At 48.9% G+C, this 19,945-nt stretch overlaps 2 protein-coding genes and 1 non-coding gene across 6 annotated transcripts in view; 1 reads left to right on the top strand and 2 right to left on the bottom strand.

Moving 5' to 3' along the window:
* Nucleotides 1-12,989, top strand: part of EFR3B (EFR3 homolog B) — a 95,495-nt gene extending 82,506 nt beyond the window's left edge. For all 4 annotated transcript variants that reach the window (XM_070450852.1, XM_020870442.2, XM_020870440.2 and 1 more), the window contains 7 exons: nucleotides 584-651; nucleotides 1,523-1,650; nucleotides 2,395-2,486; nucleotides 5,703-5,751; nucleotides 7,020-7,126; nucleotides 8,445-8,494; nucleotides 8,923-12,989. In XM_070450852.1, coding sequence (XP_070306953.1) covers nucleotides 584-651; nucleotides 1,523-1,650; nucleotides 2,395-2,486; nucleotides 5,703-5,751; nucleotides 7,020-7,126; nucleotides 8,445-8,494; nucleotides 8,923-9,028 — 600 coding nt within the window. In that variant the 3' untranslated portion in view covers nucleotides 9,029-12,989. The remainder of the gene's footprint in view (nucleotides 1-583; nucleotides 652-1,522; nucleotides 1,651-2,394; nucleotides 2,487-5,702; nucleotides 5,752-7,019; nucleotides 7,127-8,444; nucleotides 8,495-8,922) is intronic.
* Nucleotides 12,990-15,114: 2,125 nt separating this feature from the next.
* POMC (proopiomelanocortin) lies at nucleotides 15,115-18,132 on the bottom strand. Its single transcript, XM_020870510.2, has 2 exons — nucleotides 18,001-18,132; nucleotides 15,115-15,948 (listed from the first exon to the last, which is right to left on the bottom strand). The coding sequence occupies exons 1-2, from the start codon at nucleotides 18,130-18,132 to the stop codon at nucleotides 15,289-15,291; spliced, it is 792 nt and encodes a 263-aa protein (XP_020726169.2). The 3' UTR covers nucleotides 15,115-15,288.
* A 726-nt stretch (nucleotides 18,133-18,858) lies between these two features.
* Nucleotides 18,859-18,995, bottom strand: LOC139031767 (small nucleolar RNA U109). Its single transcript, XR_011484267.1, has one exon. It is a non-coding gene; the product is annotated as a small nucleolar RNA U109 (small nucleolar RNA).
* Between the last annotated feature and the right edge of the window lie 950 nt (nucleotides 18,996-19,945).

Below are 19,945 nucleotides of genomic sequence, written 5' to 3'. Positions count from 1 at the left end.
GCAGGACCTTGCCAGCCGTGGGCTGATCCAGGAGGACAGGAAAAGCAATGCTGACATCCTCTTCAGTACAAATAGTTGCCTCATGGCTTCCTCACCTCCTGCACGTACTTTGTTGCCAACTGTCCTCCCACTTCTCACCATCTTAATAGCTGTCACTTTTCTTGTCAAAAATTTGCAAAGGATGATGAGGGAAACTCACTGTGTCGCTTTCCATCAGGATGCTCTGGGTGCCTGTGGGTTTTGGGAACAGTGCGATCTGCTTCCTCTCTCACGCATAAACAGAAAACAGGAATAGGACATGGGAGCAAGACACTGAACTCTCCTGGGAGCAAAGTGCCCTGTCTATGGAGGACATTCAGTGCGTGTGTGTCACTACAGACAGCTTGAGCAGTCCTCCTGGGCTTCTTGAGCTGCCCCGAGGTCCTAGGTGGTCTGAGTTTCTCCCTCAGCTCTGGGGGCTCTGCCAGGGACTGCGTGGGAGAGAGGAAGTACTCTGTTGGGGCGGGAGCTCTTTTCTTGGCCCGTTTGCATCTCCCTCTCCCCACTGAACCCAGCTCCTCTCTCAATTCCTCCCAAACCTCAGGTGATAGAGACCAGGAAGAAAGAGGCCCCATATATGCTTCCGGAGGACGTGTTTGTGGAGAGGCCCAGGTAAGGATCACAGCGGGAACACGGTCAAGAAAACACCCAGGGCATCTGAGCAAGAAAGTGGGTGACCTGAGGCCAGGGACTCGGGCTTCTATGGGCTCACAGGCAGAAAAAGGACCCTGCCTGTGACGCAGAAGTCCTGGGTCAAGTTTAATCCCCCTCACGTGACTGTGATCCCCGCCTTGAGCTGTCTCAGCATGCTGTATGATCAAGTATGGGATAGAGCCTCTAGATACTTTGGCCAAGCCCAGGGGAGCACATCCTGGAGAAGGCACTCCACCAATCCAAGCAGCCTTCTCAAGACTGTAGTCTGTGGGCCAGCGTCACTTCAACATCAGGGGAACTCAAGGAAAAGATATTCTGCAAAAACAAAATATCCCACAATAAAGGATGGCTTTATAAATTATGGCCTGTCCATACCATTAGACAACTGGTAGCCCACCCACAATGTTTTGGAAGAGTAGTTCATGTGAAATAGTCAGTGCATACTAGGTGAATAAAATAGGTCCTGGAACAGGACTGTGGAGGGTAGGGGAATGTTTGCATGTGTGCATAAATGTGTATGACTGAGGGAGCCTACACAAAATATGGATATGGTTTTCTCTGGGAAGTGGGACTGCAGATGTTTTTTTTTTTTTTTTCCTTTCACTCGTCTTTCATTTCGTATAATAAGTGTTACTTGCTACAGCTTGCAGGATCTGAGTTCCCCAACCAGGGATTGAACCCAGGCCATGGCAGTGAAAACCTGGAATCCCAACCACTGGGCCACCAGGGCACTCCCTTGAGTGTTACATTTATAATAAGGAAGGGCATCCAGAAGTCGGCCTGTTACCCAGGGCTCTCACGTGCCTCTCCCCGCTCTCTTGTCTCCCAGGCTGACTCACAACCTTGACGGAGTGGTGATTGAGCTGCTCTTCCGCCAGAGCAAGATCAGTGAAGTCCTGGGTGGCAGTGGTTACAATGCCGACAGGCTTTGTGTGCCCTACATCCCTCAGCTGACAGGTAGGAGCCTTGCTCGAGCACTTCCAAGCCTGCCTCTGGCTTTTCTTGGCCAGGTAAGGGCAGGAATGAAAGGGACCTGTGAGCTCTTCCGTCACCTTCTACGGCAACTTGGATGTCACACTGGGACTCCGTGGTGAGATCCTCAACTTCCCCACCTCTGCCCCTCCGTGCAGGGTCCTTGGAGTAACTGGCCCACAAGATAGCCTGGCTTGTGCGTGGGAGACCCCTCACTGTGCTGTAAAGAGCGCCCATGGCCTGCGGAGTCAGAGACCCAATTCTCTGCAGCTTCCCTCCTGAAAATTCTTAGCTGAGTCCGTTGGCATCTCTGAGTCTCAGTTGCCTTGGCTGTAAAATAGGAATGTTAACAATACCTGCCTTAGAGGGAAGACGCGAATGCCTGTAGGAGCAAATGCTACGCAAATGACAGCGGCTGGAGCTGTTAGCAGGCGACGCCCATGCTTTCTGGTCATAAGCAGCTTCTTTGTGCTCATCAATGATTGCAAAATCTTAGCTCTAAAGAACAAAACTCACCAGCCTAAGAGGGGCAAAGAAGTCGCTCAGTCCTCTATAAACTCCAGCTGTAGCCCTCAGGGTATAAATCCCTTTGAACCCTCCGAGGACCCAGCCAAGCCAGGAGGGGTTGGGGGAGGGAGGACGGGAAGATGGGAGATGGTGCTGGAGGCATGCTTCTGGCTCCCTCTCCCGGGCTGGGGGACTGTAGCTTCCAGGCTTCTCTTTTCCCAGATGAGGATCGCTTATCCAAGAGGAAGAGCATTGGAGAGACCATTTCCCTGCAGGTGGAGGTGGAATCGAGAAACAGCCCAGAGAAGGAGGAGGTGAGTGTCCTTCTTGATCAGGTGGTCAAACACTCCATGATCCAGCCCCCTTAACTGCATTATGCATTTAAGGATGCATGGAAGGTAAATTTCTCAAGTAAGTGCTGTTTTCTTTCTGACTCTCATCATATATATCCTAGACATTTCCATCCATCTGGAAAAAGTAATTGAACCTCCATACACTCCCATGAGGATGTTCTAAAAATCAGTCTTGAAAGGTTTGCTGGTTGTCATTCCCCATTCACAATGGAGGTAAACCTGATCCGTGTTGGAAATTGGAAGGCCTCAGGCAGAAGATGAAGGCAAAAATAGCTTTCACAATGTCTCTTCCATATATGTCAAGAAAGGTGCTTTTTAAAGAGAACGATGTGGCTTAAAGATCGCTGTTTCTTCTATCATCTCTTCTGTTTAAATTAACATGTGATATCTCTTCTGCTATAATTACTTCTGCCTCATAAAATAAAGCAGATGTACCCACAAGTAAGAGAGAATAAGGAGTCCTAGTGGAAATACCAAATTTACTCCCTCAAATGAGAAAGAAATGGGGGCAGGGCAGAGAGGAGGGAGAAAGGCCTCCCGGGGGAGCAGAAGCTTCAGGACACAGTACTCTTGTTTTTCTTATAGTTTTTTTTTGTTGGGGTGTAGTTGTACAATGTTGTATTAGTTTCCATTGTACAGCAAAGTTAATCAGTTGTACATATGCATATATCCACTCTTTTTTGGATTGTTTTCCCATATAGGCCTTTACAGAGTATTGAGTATAGTTCCCATGCTATACAGTAGGTCCTTATTAATTTTCTATTTCATATATAGTAGTGTGTATATGTCAATTCCAATCTCCCAATTTATCCCCTCCCCACAGTACAGATGCTTTTAATGGTGACTCTGTCAATTAAGGGCTTCCCTTGTGGCTCAGCTGGTAAAGAATCCGCCTGCAATGCGGGAGACCTGGGTTCGATCCCTGAGTTGGGAAGATCCCCTGGAGAAGGGAAAGGTTACCCACTCCAGTATTCTGGCCTGGAGAATTCCATGGACTGTATAATCATGGGGTGGCAAAGAGTTGGACACGACTGAGTGACTTTCACACTTCACTGCCAATTAAGGGAATTAATAGAGATGAGAGGGATCTTAGCAAGAAGTAAGGAGGACATACATCTGGGTGGAATTGGGACAAGATGTGCAGGGTCCTTCAGCAAGAACAGCCTGGCATAGCCATGGAGGGCAGCTTGGACACCCAGCCTCTCCCCAGTGGGCTTGGGGCAAAGACAAATCAATGGGATCAAGATCAAGCCTCCCCCAACCATGCCCTCAGCCATTCCTTCAACTCCTCAGTTACTGGGGCAGACCTCCAGGGCAGGGCTTTTCAAGGCTTGTCTGGAAGCCCATGGAAGGAAGGAAGCTCTGACTCGGGCTAACTGAAGAAGTGGAATGAGGTTGAGCCAGGTGTCCTCCAAGGCCCTTCTGGTTCTGCAGGTCTGGAAGACTCACACGTGTTAGGACCACAGTGTAGTTGGCTGCTGTCCCCTCCGTAGTTATAATTCTTCCTTCCCAAGAGTTGAGAGACCCTTAGAAAAGGATAAATAAAGTAAAGCAGCAGAAGGAAGAGAAATACTCCTCTGGGTACACAGCCACCTGCTCCCTGCTGGCCTCCCCATCACTGACACGGGTTCCTCCCCCTCTTTGAGAGTCAGCTCAGCCCAGGTATGTCTGAGTAGCTAGAGCAGAGATGTGGGGGCCTCCACCCTCTGCCACGCTTTTCCACTTCCTTTTACACTTTTACTCTGAAGACTCATTCACTCTGAAGGTTTATTCTTTGTCTGTCCATCCATCCACCCATCCATCTGCTGTCAGTACTGACCAACATCAGATATTCACAGGTGAAGTGATAGGGAACCATGGGGTAGTGAGAGCGTAAAGGAAGACAGATCACTGGGTAAGAACAGGTAGAGAGAAGCTGATGGGGGAGGTGGGTCACAAGCCAGGTTTACAAGCCAGCCCACCATACCCCTTCCCCACTCCTCCAGAGTCCCTCGGTGACTCCCTGTAACCCTCAAATACCGGGCTCGTAGCAGGTGATCAACAAATGCTGGTTTGGTCAAATTCCCAACCCAGTGCCTGGCATTCAGAGCCATTTGGAAGCAGGGGTGCCTGGCCATTTCGTCTCCCCTCCTGTCTGGCTGGTCTGTATTCAGTCTCCCCCCTGCTATCTCATTCATCTCCGTGTCTTTGCTAGTATGGAATCCCATGTTGCAATCACCCTTCCTCTCCACCTCCACATTCATGACTCTCCCTTTCTTCAGTGCCCAGCTTGTGGCCCACCTCCTCCATCAGCTGCTCTCTACCTGCCCTTAGCCTGTGATCTGTCTTCCTTTATTCTCTCACTACCGCATGGTTCCCTGTCTCCACCTGATGTTGGTCAATACTGACAGTGGATGGATGGGTGAACGGATGGATGAATGTACATACAAAGAATAAACCTTCAGAGTGAATGAGTCTTCAGAGTAAAACAATTGTTCTCTATGATAACATATTTTGCAGGTGCAATTGAGTGACTCGCCGCGAATCCTACACATATGTTGTTGTGAAAGTCACTCAGTCATGTCCGACTTTGCAACCCCATGGACTAGACAGTCCATGGAATTCTCCAGGCCAGAATACTGGAGTGGGTAGCCTTTCCCTTCTCCAGAGAATCTTCCCAATCCAGGGCTTGAACCCAGGCCTCCTGCATTGCAGGTGATTCTTTACCAGCTGAGCCACAAGGGAACAAAAATGTTAGTCAGTTTTTGAAATTTTCATAGGAGATTATGTTTGCTAACCGCCTTCTCTTGTTTTGAATATTTTCTGTGACATTTTTCTGAAAACTTGTTTGAATTACAGTGCTTTCTTCCCAGGGGACTTAAGCGGACTCTCTGGGAGGAGGGAGAGGAGAGGGAAGGGACAGTGAGTTCCTTCAGGTGAGACTGGTGGCTCATGAGGAATGGCCTCCATCGCTCACTGCTCCCCTCCAGTTAGCGGGTCTGTGCCTGCTTAGAGGCACAGAGCTTCCAGAGACCCTGGCAAGAATGCGGGTGTCCTGAGGGAGTTTCTGCCCACTGGGACAGTCTTCTGAGAAGTGAAGGGGCTACCAGGTAACTGAGGAAGCTGAGGCTGCCGCCTCCTCCCTCCCCTTCTCCACCTTCCTGAGCATTCTGTGCACTTCTCTCCCTTTTCCCACAGCGAGTGCCTGCCGAGGAGATCACCTACGAGACGCTGAAGAAGGCCATTGGTGAGTGGGAGGCCCCCGAAGAGAGGCAGGTGGGACTGGGTCCTGGGGTGTGTGTGGCTGTGCTTGAGACTTGTCTGCTGCCCTCCCAAGCGTGGTTCACACAGATGTCAGGGGAGAGCCTGGCAGTTTCCTCTAAACTCTTCACAACTACCAAAGCTGCAATTAAAAGTCCCCCCTCTTAACAGGGGTCAGTGTCCTATGCCAGGAACCCTTTTTCTACTAACGGTTGCCGTTAAAAGTATCTGGTTGAGGGTTATGGCCAATCAGACAGTAAAAAAGGAATTTTAATTTGTATAAATACTTTGACAATTTTTTTGGTGGCGTATGATACAAAAGAGCAAGCTGATCAATGAAAGCTATTAAGACCAAATCCTATTAATACATAATAATGGCAGTGGATTTTAAAATGCGGTATTATTACCTCATCTGAATTATTGGGTAGTAAAGTATCCCGAATTAGAGAATTTTTCTGCTGATAACAAATGTTTATTTTTGTCATCATTCTTGGTACTCTTTCTGAATGTTTCACTGCTCTGTATTTTTAAGCTGGGCATGATGAACATACTTCATACCTTTCTCTATATATATCTTTTTTTCATTTTGGAGGCCATGAGGAATATGTAGAAGCCTTAAACTAAATGGCCTCAGACTGCTCTGCCTTAGGGGTTTTTCATTGTCTTTTCCATTGTTAATGTCCCTTTTCATGTTACCCCCATAGTACCCTGCTCCAGAAACTTAGTTTAAGAGTCCCAGTGGCAGATATGTTATAATTATTTATAAAATTATTGTAGTAATAATTTCACAATACATATCTGTATCAAATCATAACATCTGGTGCTTTAAAATTATACCATGTTATATGTCAGTTAACTCTTGATAAAGATGAAAACATTTCATTTAAAGTCTCAAAGGAGTGGGAATGTACAATACATTTATGTGAGTGGGGAAGTGAATCATCATTTTGAAATAAAATTCTGAATAGGACACACCAAAAAAAAAGAGAGAGAGAGAGAAAGTCCCAGTAGCAAGTGCAGCTACATGGAGCTTTAGCCCCGATTAAGGGTCTACTTAACTAGTTTTCAGACTCTCAGGGAAGGGGGCTGAGCTCTCGGGCAGAATCAGGAAAGGGTCTAGCCCTCCCAGGACCAAGTGATGGCACTGCACCCTCCGTGCCACCCTGCCCCTCGTCGGCAGAGGGGAAAGCTGGTGGCCATCTGGGGCCGCATCAGCGGGCAGGACCCACGTGCTGACCCGGCTCTCTGCCACAGTGGACAGCGTGGCTGTTGAGGAGCAAGAGCGGGAACGGCGGCGACAGGTGGTGGAGAAGTTCCAGAAGGCGCCCTTTGAGGAGATCGCAGCGCACTGTGGGGCCCGGGTAAGTGAGGCGGAATGGGGCCCATCCCAGGACCAACTGGACGCAGGATGTGTGTCCAGAGCAGGACTGAGCTTCTAGGAGATCTTGGTACCATTGTCACCAGACACTAGGATTTAAATCCCAACACTGCATTGATTCCCTACGAACCAAAAGCCTATTAGTCATATCCCTCCAGACGTCAAAATTTTCATATAAGGGAGAAATCCTGACCTCAGCATGTCCTGTACTGAACAGATTATAATAATAATCATCAGAGGAAGAACATAAATAGCACTCACTGTTCACCAGAGCATCTTCCATTATTTCTCTGTGAGGTTGCCATTAGGACTCTCACATTATGGAGTGATGACAGGAGGGGCTGTGACACAGGAAAGATGGCCAGCATTAGCTATGGGGCTGCTTCCAACTAGGGGACACTGGTGGGTAGAATGGAACAACCTGGCCTTGGAAAAGAAATTTGAATGAGAGGGCACCAGACAAGTAAAAAGACAGTCTGAAGTCTCTGGGTAAGGGAGGAGTGCAAACATTTCTTGAAAATGATAGACCAGGATTTGTTAGACCCAGGGTCCATCTTAGTAACAATGAAACATAATTGTAAATATCTGAAGTTACAGATAATATACTTTATTGTACATTTTCCTCTCCATAAAAATGCATGTAACTTTCTAATATATATATTTCTAATATATATACATATATTCAAACCTCTTATATAATAATTATATTAATATGCATTATGGTATATAAAAATAGAAGTAAGTATAATACAGATTTTCCTGGGTCTATATTATACTAAGTTCTTGTCCCATCTCGAGAGGTGCTTATTTTGTGAGCTCAGAGTTGAGTGCAATCTCACTCTTTGTGTCCATGGGCTTAGTTGGAACCAAAGAGGACCAGAGAGAGTGTCTTCCCTGACACACGAGCTTTGCACAGCTGCTCCTTGGGAGTTAAGGAAAGAGCTGGAACCAGCTCCAAACCTCCAGACTCTTCCCAGCAGGCCCTGTTGCCTCACCTGGAGGAGCTAAGGGCCCTTCTAGAACTGCTGCTGAAGTCCTTTCTGGGGTGCCTGGCCTCTGTGCTGTCCCCGGCAGGCCTCTGCTGGGCCCCTCTGTCTGATCTGAACTCACTGTGAGGGTCCACTGAGAAGCACTGGAAACAAGCCCACAGCAGCTCCTTTTTCTTTTTTTTTTTTTTATCTCACAGCAGTTTCTTTCCTAAGATTGCAGTGCCTCGTACCTCCAGTGCATGCTGCACCAGTAGGCTTGGGAGTCAAGGTGTGGGGAACCCCTAGTTCACTTTCTTCTCTGTTTATCTCTAGGCATCACTGCTGCAGAGCAAACTCAATCAGATCTTTGAAATCACTATCCGGTAAGTGGCAGCCCTGGGCAGGGTATCCCCACCTCTGTGGCCCAGTGTAGGTACCCCACCCCCAAGTCCTCCTTTCACACCTGTCTTTAGCCCTCCCTGCCTGCAGCCTCTGTCTCCAGGGCTCGGCCACCAGTTCTCCCCAGATAAGGAAACAGAGAAAAAGACAGCTCAGTGAACCCTGGAAAAGACCCAGTGGTCCTAGTGTCCCAAGCTAGTACTTTTACTTTCTAAAGCAACAGTCACTATAGAACCAGCAATGAAGCTTGACTTCAAGCTGAAGGTTCTAGAACAGCTTGAAACCTTGGGACCCACGGACTGACAAAATCTCTGGTCCCTATTCAAAGAGAAACCTCAATCAGCTGCTCTGGTGCACAAGGTGGAACCCTTGGACCCCTTCCTCATGTCTCTTCCTTGTGTTTCTGCCCCAGGCCCCCTCCAAGCCCATCAGGAACCATCACTGCAGCCTATGGCCAGCCTCAGAACCACTCGATCCCTGTCTACGAGATGAAGTTTCCTGATCTCTGCGTATACTGAATTCAAGACACAGCTTCTTCGAGGGGCAGGGTCTGAGGGAGGAACTAGCTTTCACGCCCATCCCTATGACATGGAAATCTAACTGGGATCTCAGAGAATAAGCACCTTGGACAGCAGCACCTCCCCAGTGAAGCAAGGTGGAGCCCCGGGCCCCCTCACCTCCTATGGGCCCCTCCCCTCCCCGCTTCCTCCTTGTCTTCCCTGAGGGAGATCCGGCCACCTGCCCCTCTGGGGCCAATAAGCATCCCACCTGTGCCTGTTGTCTCCTCCTCTGTGTCAGCCTGGGGCCAAAAGTGAGGGGGCGGGGGGTGGAGGGGAGGTCCTGCAGAGAGAGGCTGAGGTCCCAGGAAGCTGTGCTTAATGTAGTGAGTGATGGCTTCTATGGGGGCGGCGGGGGATGGGGGTGGCGGGTCCTGGGCAGGGAGCGGCACAGTTCCCATTCCCCCAGGAGGGAACTAGATGGAGACACAGTTGGTCACAGGAAGCTGAAGACGTGATAAGGAGGAAGTGAGGGCAGCTCCTCCTGCAAAGCAGTGGCATGTGGGCGTTGATCTCCAGAGCGTCCCTTCCTCCTCCCCCATTTGAGGGACCAAAGGCCTCCAAATCTTTGATGTCTCTTCCACTCCCTGGCTCACGCTGCCAGTTGCTGCCTCTCCATGGTTCTTTCTAATGTTGGTTAATATTGAGCCCTTATAACAGGAGCTGGGGTAGACACCCCATGGCAGGGGTGGGGGGCAGCAGAGGATGAAGCCGCTAATAGAGGGGGCTCCTGCTCCCCAACTGCTGGCCTCCTGTTATGAAGCAGCAGGCAGAAGTGGGCAAGTCTGTCCCCCTCTGTAGCATCTCCGCTCCTTCGTCCAGAGGCATGTTCTTCCAAGTTGATTCTCTCTCTTTGATGCCTTTCTTCCTGAAGATCCCAATGTGAGCCACCTCTGGCAGAACCTTCCCTGGGCCTCTTTCTGGGGAAGCACCCTCTGGCCCAGGGTAGCCCTTTGCTTCTTTTCCAGTCTAACCTCCTGTAACTTTTGAGCTGATATGACTCACAAGAAGGGGAGAATGGTCAAATGATTCCTCCCTGGAGAAACTGCTTTTGAAAAGAGGGAGAGTGAGTAGATTTCTTGACCCAAAGGAACCCCTTTTGAGGGTACAGTTTTAGACAGTGTGGGGTGGGGTCAGAAGCAGGCCCTTTCTGCTAAGGAGAGGTCAGTCTTCTCGAGACGCACCCCCCCCCACCCCCGGATCACACCCCTGTGCATGGCCCAACGCAGGTGCACTGTGAGAGCCGGGTTATCAGAACAGAGAGCTGTATTTGCCCAAACCAGAAGAATCTGAACCTAGGTACTTTCTTACTGCATGTGCAGTAAACTTGTTGGATAGGGGGGCTGTCTGACCCTCATTCCTGTAGTTTCCTGCCTTGATCGCTGCCTCTGTGCTGTGAGCCTGCAACTTGCAGAGGGTCTACATGACTCTGGGGACAAGGGGGGCTGGCCCCTGCTCCCACCATGGCCTTTGGCTCTGCGCTATGGCTTTTGGCTAATGCTCAACCCAACTTTATAAGCATGGACTGAGATCTCTCTTTACTTTAATATCTCTTTATTAAGAAACCAAGATTAAAATAACTAGAAACAAACTTGAAGACAAGTAACCTTTGGAAGACATGTTGGAGAAAATCTAAATCTTGAACCACAATCATGTCTTCACTGGCTCTTCCCCTGCTCGGCTTTGACTTGAGGCCCTGTTTCTCTCATGCTTCTCTGACTGTGGGGTCCACCCCGTGGCATCTGTACTCTGAGCCCTGCCTGGGGGTCCTGGCTCTGGGACATGGGAGTCATTCCCTAGAGCCTCCTTCTTAGTGCCAGCCCCAGAACCAGAGACCTCCGAGTCCGTCTACTGTCACTCCCTCATCCCCACCCTGGGAACAGAGTGAAGGAAAAGGTACAGGATGTCTGTCTTCAGACACTCCACTGCTGTTTCCTCTGTCTGAAACAGCTTTCTCTCTATGTCATCGCTGCCTAGCAGAGATGTGCTGCTTTTGGAGACCTGACTGCATCTTGAGTGGCTTTCTTCTCAGTTTCAATTTAAAATCACACTCAGTGGAATACTGGCTTGCCTGCTGACATGCTGTAGAATCTGGCTTCTAGTCAAAGACGCCTCGGAATCAGAAAGTTTAAGATGAACATTAATTCAAACAATTCAATAATAAATTAAGCAGTCTCCTTCACCCTCCCCTGGCCCTCCCAAACCCTAGGAGAGAAGGCAAGCAGAGGATGGTGGGTACCCAGGCTTTCAGCCTAGCATCACTCTTCCTGCCTTCCAAGCCCTATGGGATCTAGTGACACTGTGTCAAGTGACCAACCCTCTTTGCTACCCTTCTGTGTTATGATTTTGAGTTAACAAAGCCATCCAAACCAGTTTCTCCCCCAAACCACTGAAGACTCATCTTCATGGGCAAGGGGTAGGGCCCATTGGCTCGAATGCTGACAGAACCCAGTAGCACGGATGTACTGGGGATTTGGAAGTTCACTGAACTTGGTTGAGTCACATGAGTGTGTCAGAAGCAGCTGAGAGGAGAGCCCCAGTGTGACCCTGGAGGCTCCTTCTGGTTTTCCTTGCAAAGGGATCCACCATGGCCTGTGCCTGTTCCCATTTTCCTCTTTCTGAAAAGTAGAAATAAGTGATTTCTTGACTTCTGAACACCTCCTCCCCAGAGAAGGAGCCTGGGTGGATCAGAAGAAGAAATAGAAAAGTCTTCAGACATTCTCCTCTGTCCAGCCCTCCACCTCAAGCATCAGTATAGACGAATGAGCGGTGAAAGGCAGGGCTGGGACCATCTAAAGTGCCTGAAGTGCAAGGGTCAAGGAGGCACTGCCCTTTGCTCCGGGTGTTCTCAGTCCCAGAGGATATGTTTCAACTGGCTTAAGGATCAGAACAGCCTTGCAGTTGCTTTGATGCCTAAAAGGCCAGACCTCTTGGCTTCACTTGGGGCCCCTGGGTCAGGAAACCTTCCAGATACTATTCCATTGTCCCTGGGTAGAAAGTGTCTCATTGAGAAGTGAGGCTGTTTCTCCCAATTCGTTTTCATGACCATGAAATGGCAGCTGGCCAGTTGGGGCTTATGGGAAGAGACTAGACCTGAGCTGTTAGGCTGAATATTAAGTTTGATGGTAGACAGGGAGGGAGGCTCCTCAAGGCAGGCCACACCCAATTCTCTGGACCCATAGACCCTGAAAAGGCAGGTTGTGCTGAAACAAGATATCTGCCTTATGTCCGGGGAGAAGGCTTAGGGCAGCGTGTTACTTCTTCATCTCATGACCCTAGAAACCTTCTAGTTAAAATGCCCCTTATCCCAAATCTGGCCTAGGACTGAAGTCTGCAGAAGGGTGTTGGTGCAGCCTGCCAAGTGGGGGAGCTGGGAGGGGACACAGACCTGTGGGAGGGCTCTGTGATCTGTTTTCCATTCTGTCTTTTATCACCAACTAGGTTGACCAAGGCTTTTCTCCTTCAGGGGACCTTGGGGCCCCAGCCCATCACCTTCCCCTTTTGAGCTCTTCCTCCACGGCTGTTGATTCTGGCCTGTGGAGGGCAGGGCTGTAAATCCACAAATGCTGCAGCGTTACTCATACATTATAACATGTCTGTGTCCACTTAAGACCTTCATGACCTGGTTGAGTGTGTGTGCCCGTGCGTGTGCATGTGTGTATAATGTAGTTCATAGTTGACAGTGTTTGTATATAACTGCTGATGTATTTATATGTGAGTGCAGAATTAGTGCCTGTGGAAGTTTTCTGTATTTTGAACTCATCGAATCAAAGTAATTTGAAGGAAGGGGAAGGAGGACTGGGGTGGGGGTGGGGGGTGTTCAGTGTGTAGGAAGAAGGACTCTTAGCAAGATTATTCTTTGGGACTATTAGTTGTGAATTCCCAGTGCCCTTTTCAAATAAATGTTAATGTTGTCACTGCACAGTTGTGTATTTGATTTCTTTAAAGTAAATGGTTTTTTGAGACGCAAACAGGATCTGAAAATACCACCAGCATTAACCACTGACATTTAGCCACCCCCACCTACTATTACTTTACTTGCCTTGAACGGAAGGGGAGTAAGTGAAAGGATGCTGCTGCTGCTGCTGCTAAATCACTTCAGTCGTGTCCAACTCTGTGCGACCCCATAGATGGAAGCCCACCAGGCTCCACGGTCCCTGGGATTCTCTAGGCAAGAACACTGGAGAGGGTTGCCATTTCTTTCTCCAATGCATAAAAGTGAAAAGTGAAGTGAAGTTGCAAAGTTGTGTCTAACTCTTAGCAGCCCCATGGACTGCAGCCTATCAGGCTCCTCCGTCCATGGGATTTTCCAGACAAGAGTACTGGAGTGGGGTGCCATTGCCTTCTCCGAAAGGAAGCTACCAAGATGTAAACAGGAGGCCCAGGATTCCCAGCGTGGGAGCATCCTCAGATGAGGCCTGGAACATTGCTTCATTACAGCAACTAGGATTCAACCCCATTTCATAGAACCCACATTGAGGGAGACTTTATCTTGAGTCTGGCTTTCTTGTCCCCTATCAGGACTTCCCAGGTGCATTCCAGTTTTAATTGTGAACATCCATATCAAAATATGGAAGTAAATATAGAAGTGCCATACAGAAATATTCCCCAGCTGGTTTTGATCTGTATCATCGACTGATGCAGTTGACATGGCCATGTGCATCTCTGTGTATGCACTCTCTGAATGTGTGACTACAAACCAGTGGCCCCAACTTTGTGAAAAGATCTTGGTGACATAAGAAACACAACCCCTGGCCTCTGCCCTCGTGGAGCTTACTTTCCTTGAAAGAAAAGAGCACAATATGTGTGTGCGGTAAGAAACTTGCCATCTGGGCTGGACAGCTCTCCAAGTGCAGAGGGGCTGACTTCAGAAACCCTGAAAATGAGCAGGCTTGACTGCAAAACATCCCATCTTTCCCAGCAGAAGTTGACTTGAGCCCGGATTCATGTTGAAAACAGTGTAACATTCAAAATAGAGGGGAATGGTGGAGAATTCCAGGCAGAAGGTGGAGGAGGATGGAAGAAGTGATAAAACCAGGGAAGTGAAGTTTGGTAAGGAGAGTGAAACTGACAGAGAAGGGCCCTGGTATGTGTCATGCCCAGTTGTTTGGGAATTGATGGAAGAGTGGCAGTGGGGTGATTGTGTCTTGAGCCAACTAATGTGGAGAAAGCAAGATTTTCTATATATACATTAATATGAAGAGTTTGTTCAATGGATTGGGGGAAAAGCAATTGGAGACCAGGATACCAGTTGGTTAGGGAGCTATTAGGCTAGTTGAGGCCTGAGCAGGAAGAGAAGGCTGAAACTGGGCAACCTGGGGTAGAGGGAGCTTGGGCATGACAAGCAGGTCAAGACAGACTTCAATCTTACGCCCCAGAGGCTGAAAGAAGCATCTGTGCATACTTTATTTCTACAGACGTGTCTCCATGGGTATATGTCTGTGTGGGTGAGACCCTATGTTTGAGAGTATCTGAGGGTAGCCTGGGAGAGCAGTCAAATCTGAACCCATACCAATCTCACACTTAGCCTCTCAGTGATGAAAAGATGACCTCTCCAGTTTCTCATTAACCCTCACACAGCACTCATAACAGGAAGGAATGAGATAACTAAACTTTGGAGAAGTTCAAAGACTTGCCTAAGTTCTCACAGATCGCTAGATCCACATAGGCATTAACCACAACGTCCCACCTCGGAGCCCAGAGCCCTCCCAGTTCCCATTGGGGCTCATCTGTGACTCACTGGCTCTTGGACTTAGGTGGGAACCAGAGTAATAGGAGGAATCCTGTCTTTCGGAGGAATCATCAGCTGGCTGATCAGCCTTTTCGCACTCAATGGAGAGTGGGAAATGCAGCACACTGAACCATCACCTTATTTGACCCCTAGAAGACCCATTTGCTAGGGGCGGGGAGGAAGTACCTTTTCCTTTGATTCTCAGTATATCCTGTGAAACATATTAACACGTAGTAACATGGAAACCACTATCGCCCCTCCAATATGTGCTGCTCTTTACTTGATGGATATGCGTTTTTAATTCACCCAGTCAATATTTGTGAAACTTGAAAGGTTTTATTTCTTAACTACAGACAGCTTTAAGAAGTGGGATACCTGGCGCCATCACTGCCTGGGCGAGTCCTCACCCGGGCTGCGAGACGGCAGGAGGGCAGAAGAGAGGCCTTCGGGGTCAACTTTCCGCGGAGAGAGACCCCTGCCTGCTGCGCCTTCACTGGCCCTTCTTGTGGGCGTTCTTGATGATGGCGTTTTTGAACAGCGTGACAAGGGGCGTTAGGCTCTTCTCGGAGCTCATGAACCCGCCGTAGCGCTTGTCCTTGGGCGGGCTGCCCCAGCGGAAGTGTTCCATCTTATAGGGCCCCTCGTCCTTCTTCTCGGCCGCCTCAGCCTCCGCCACCAGGCCGTACTCCAGCTCAGCCCGCGCGGCTGCGCTCTCAGCCTGGGCCTCGGGGCCGCGCGCCTGCTCGAGCCTCTCCCCAGTCAGCTCCCTCTTGAATTCGAGGGGAAAGGCCTGGACCGACTCGTCCTCGGCGCCGTTGGGGTACACCTTCACCGGGCGCCGCTTCTTGCCCACCGGCTTGCCCCAGCGGAAGTGTTCCATGGAGTAAGAACGCTTATCCTCACGCGGACCCGTCTCGGCGCCATCGCCGCGGGGCCCGGGGCCTTCGCCCACCGCCACTTCCTCCTCGCGCTTCTGGGCCGCGCCGCTCACTCCGCCGAGGCTGCTACCATTCCGACGGCCGAAGCGGTCCCAGCGGAAGTGGCCCATGACGTACTTCCGGGGGTTCTCAGTCAGCGGCTGCTCATCGCCGTTGCCAGGGAACACCGGCGTCTCGGCGGAGAGGTCGGGCTTGCAGGCCCGGATGCACGCCTGCAGGAGAGCAGCGAGAGCGTCAGGCCCCGCCCACTCCGGCCCGCGGCGTTCCCCCGCCCCTCACGCGCGCCGCCAGCGCCCTCCACTCCCTCCGCACGTGCGGGGTCGTCCACTGGGCTAACTGCGGAGGATATCTACCCACTCCCACCTCTGAGCATCCCCAGACGTCTGAGACTCAGCTCGGATAGCGCCTTTTTTGTCCCCTGGGCTCCTGGTACCCCTGCCCAGCAGTTACAACAAAATCCCCGTCCCAATCCATGGTGTACTTGTGTTGTAGCTTTGTGGGTAGGGTAAACGTCCTAAACTTTATAAGCCAGATATATAGGAATTCGTCAGTAAATGGCAGGTGGGTGGTAGTTGTCGGCACTTAATGAATAGTGAATAAATAAATATGGTTCAGTTCGAGTCTGGGAAGGGCATTGGGTTGAAATTTGGGAGAAGTCTGGCTTCTAGGGCCTGTGGTTTCAATAATGCCTCAGCCGTACCCCAGTGGTCTGCAAACGTACCTCATGCCCTCCCCTAGCCATCTCCCTCCAAACTTGCCCACACCCATCTGGCACTTTCTCTGGTTCTTTCAGGTCTTCCGAGCTGATCCTGTCTTTGCCTCAATCAGTGAGCTTAGAGAGGGGGCGACTCACTTCCCTGTGCCTTTCTAACTGGATGGAAGGATAAGAAGTCAGGATTATTTCCATCGCAGGGGTCATGGAGTCCTGTACATGGAGCCCTGTCTGCTGTCTGTGACTAGACAACTGTGGCACATATTTGCTTAGGAAAATGACCTTGGGACTGCAGCCTTTGAGTTTTCAGTTACTCTGGACAACCAAGGAGGAAAAAGAAGGATCCCACCTACTCTGTTGAGTTGGGAACTTCATACTCCAGGAATTTAGAATTATAACACTGCAGAATAGTAACAGTGGAAAACAAAAATTATCTCATACTCCTCTCCCCTGGACACATAATGACACACAATTTCTCAGAGAGGAGAAAGGAACTTGGCAAGGTTCCACAGCCCATTGACAGAACTGGGACTGGGACTAGAACCTCCAGACTCTGACCACAGCCAGTGCTTCTTCCCTGATGAGCTCTCAACAGGAAAGACTGTGCAATGGGTGTCTCTAATCAAGAGTCTCTTGGGTCTCTCGGAAATAGAGCTCACAGGATTCCTGGACTCTTTACTTCTATTTTATATTCTACATGCAATCTGATCTGTTTTTGAGAAAGTCTTTTTCCACCTTAACTCAGCTTCTCTACTGACAAAACACACAGAATGTAGTGATGTGCATTCCACCCTCGCCAGGCAGGTACAGGGCAGTAGGATGGAACTTAGTCATGGCCACCAGTAGTGTTTCTTGTAGCCTTTAGTTGGTATTGTTCCTCATTTATACTTCCCAATACAAATAAATAATAACAAATACACACACAAGCCATGGTGACCTAGAGGGAGTTCCAGCCTGGCACAAAGGGCTTTTATATGCTATGGAAAGGCTGCAGAAGGTCAGTCCTTGAGAAGCAAAAGGCATTTGGCACCAGTTAGTGGAAAATGGCACCTGAGTTTTTCCTTCTAGAGACGGTTTGTGATATTATCTTCCTGACTTTGTAACTGGTAGCAGATACGAGGAAAGTAAAATTGAATGGAAATGGAAAGTCATATGAGGTTATCTAAAAAGGAATAATTTGAAGGCTAAAAGATTGAAAGAAGAGGTAGGGTCAGTCGAGGGAGCAATTATGGCTATTACTATCATTAGTATTGTTTATTTTAATGGCACTATCTCTAAATAGCTTAAAAGGAGTGGATCTCTTTACAAGAAGACAAGGCAGGAAGTAAAGATAATCAAGAGGACATTATGGAGTAAACCCATCTCCCTGAAGCTGCTTCCTCCCTTCCTTGGCCCAGTTCTTACTTCACCCTAGAGGTCTATTCCTGCCCTTGGTTGAGTTTGCCATATCTCTGGAAATGAATCTCTCCTTTTGCATGCTCCTTTGTTTGTGCTGTCCCCACCCCAGTACCATCTGATACCCAAATCAAGATGGTGGCCACAGCCCACATACCAGCAGGTTACTTTCCGTGGTGAGATCCTGGCACTGGCTGCTCTCCAGGCACCAACCACGCACTTCCATGGAGGCCTGAAGCAGCAAGGCCAGCAGCAGGGCGCCCGAACGACTGCTGCACAATCTCGGCATCTTCCAGGCTGGCTGAGGCTCTGCAGAGGCAAACAAGATGAGTGGGACCCCTGCAAGGAGCAGAACAATGTTGGCCACTCATCAGGAAGGACCGTGAGCCAACATTAACAATACTCTCATTTGTGGAGCTCAAGGCTTTTTGAGGACAAGAGCAGCTCAAGGAGCAGGTTGGTGTGCAGGGTGGTCGTGTGAGTTGTAATAGAGAGGAGGGCAGTGGGTAAACTGCAGTTTTCCCTTTATCGCCTGTTAAAAATTAGACCCCAAAGGATGTTAGGGTTGGAAACTATTTTAGGGGTCATTTGGTATGGCCCCTTATTTGAGAGATGAGGAAACTGAGACCCAAAAAGAGACAATGACTTGGGTTTTTCACAATGAGGTATGGCCAAGTTCTCTTGTTTCCATCACTGATCTTTTCTATTTCCCCATCTTCAGGAAACTAAAGTTCTAACACTCTAGATTCAAGGAGTAACTTTTGGAAGACAAACGACTGTGAAATTCCTGCTTGAGATGGTCTACTCCTCTCCACCAGGATTCTATCATTCCTCAGAAACTCCACTTCCTATGAATAGTTGGTTTGCATAATGGCCAATGAAACTTCTGTCCAACTGAGCCAAAACCTCAGCCAACCCATTTTGATGTCCTGTACATAAACCACTCAGGGAATCACTATTTCCTAGACCCCTGTGACTTTGGAGATTTATTTATTATTTTATTTTTATTTTTTTCTAATGTAGGAGAAATATACTACTACTCAACCTCTACTGGAAGGTTGGCAGCCCTGAGAACTCCTTTTTTTAATGTAGCATGTTATGGACGTATTCCTGCTTCCAAAGATATGAGAAGCAGACATTTTAGAGATTTATTTTTAAAGTAGACCCCCATTTAAAACTGGTTCATCTCCTGAATACAATATACGTCAGGCCTCCTATTGTTCTCTGAGTCTCTCAAATATAGTCTGAAATAGCTGGACTTGAAGATGCTGTTGGTGTGGAAAGGAAGAACATGATCACACAGAGCAGAAGAGAACTACATCACATCATGAACACCTTCCAAAGACACTTTCTCAGAGAAATCAGGAAGCACCACTGGGCAGATGCTTAAAGAGGTCCAGACGCAGTAAAAGGGAGAATCAATGCTGCCTTTTGCCCGCTGTGCCCAACATTTCCCCCATCCCTCTAGCTTTCACACTGCCCTGCCACCCCTCACAAAGGTCTCCCCTCCAATATGACCCTGAGCCCTGTCACCATGCACGCCACAGTCATTCTAGATTTCAGGTCTTTTCAACCCAGCCGTTATGGAAGAAATAAGAAAAGAAATTTATATTAAGGTGTAGATGACTAATTGTCTCTTCTGATTTAAAAATATTTACCCAAAGGAATCTCCTATTTGTGGAGGCATGGGCCAAATCTTTTTTATAGGGACAGCTTTGGAAGTGAAATTTCCCCCTGGCTCTCATTGTCTGCTTCAGGAAGCCACTTCCTTCTCTCTGTCCCACCCCACTCCTTTCCCCAAAAGCTGAGCCAAAAGGGCTCCCTTCTGAATGGTTGCCAAGCACAGCCCGAGTGTTTTCAGAGCAGCCATTAGATGGTGCTGGTAGCCAGTGAGCCGGCCTATCTGCATCACAGGGTAACTAGGAGAACACTGGTCAACCTGGCGTCCAGTTGTGACCGAGGACAGGCTGCTCCTGTTGTAGACTTTTGGTGCTCCAGTTCAAGTACAAGCCTGAATTTGGTGGACAAGGTAATTTATGTTAAATCTCTGAGACCACACAGCACATTTCACTCAGTAAAAATGCCCAAGTTTAAAAGAGAAG

Source organism: Odocoileus virginianus, chromosome 2 (genome assembly GCF_023699985.2).
Source record: "Odocoileus virginianus isolate 20LAN1187 ecotype Illinois chromosome 2, Ovbor_1.2, whole genome shotgun sequence".
Classification (NCBI taxonomy): Eukaryota; Metazoa; Chordata; class Mammalia; order Artiodactyla; family Cervidae; genus Odocoileus; species Odocoileus virginianus.
Note: the sequence above shows the minus strand (reverse complement) of the source record. Positions and strands in the feature narration are given on the sequence as shown.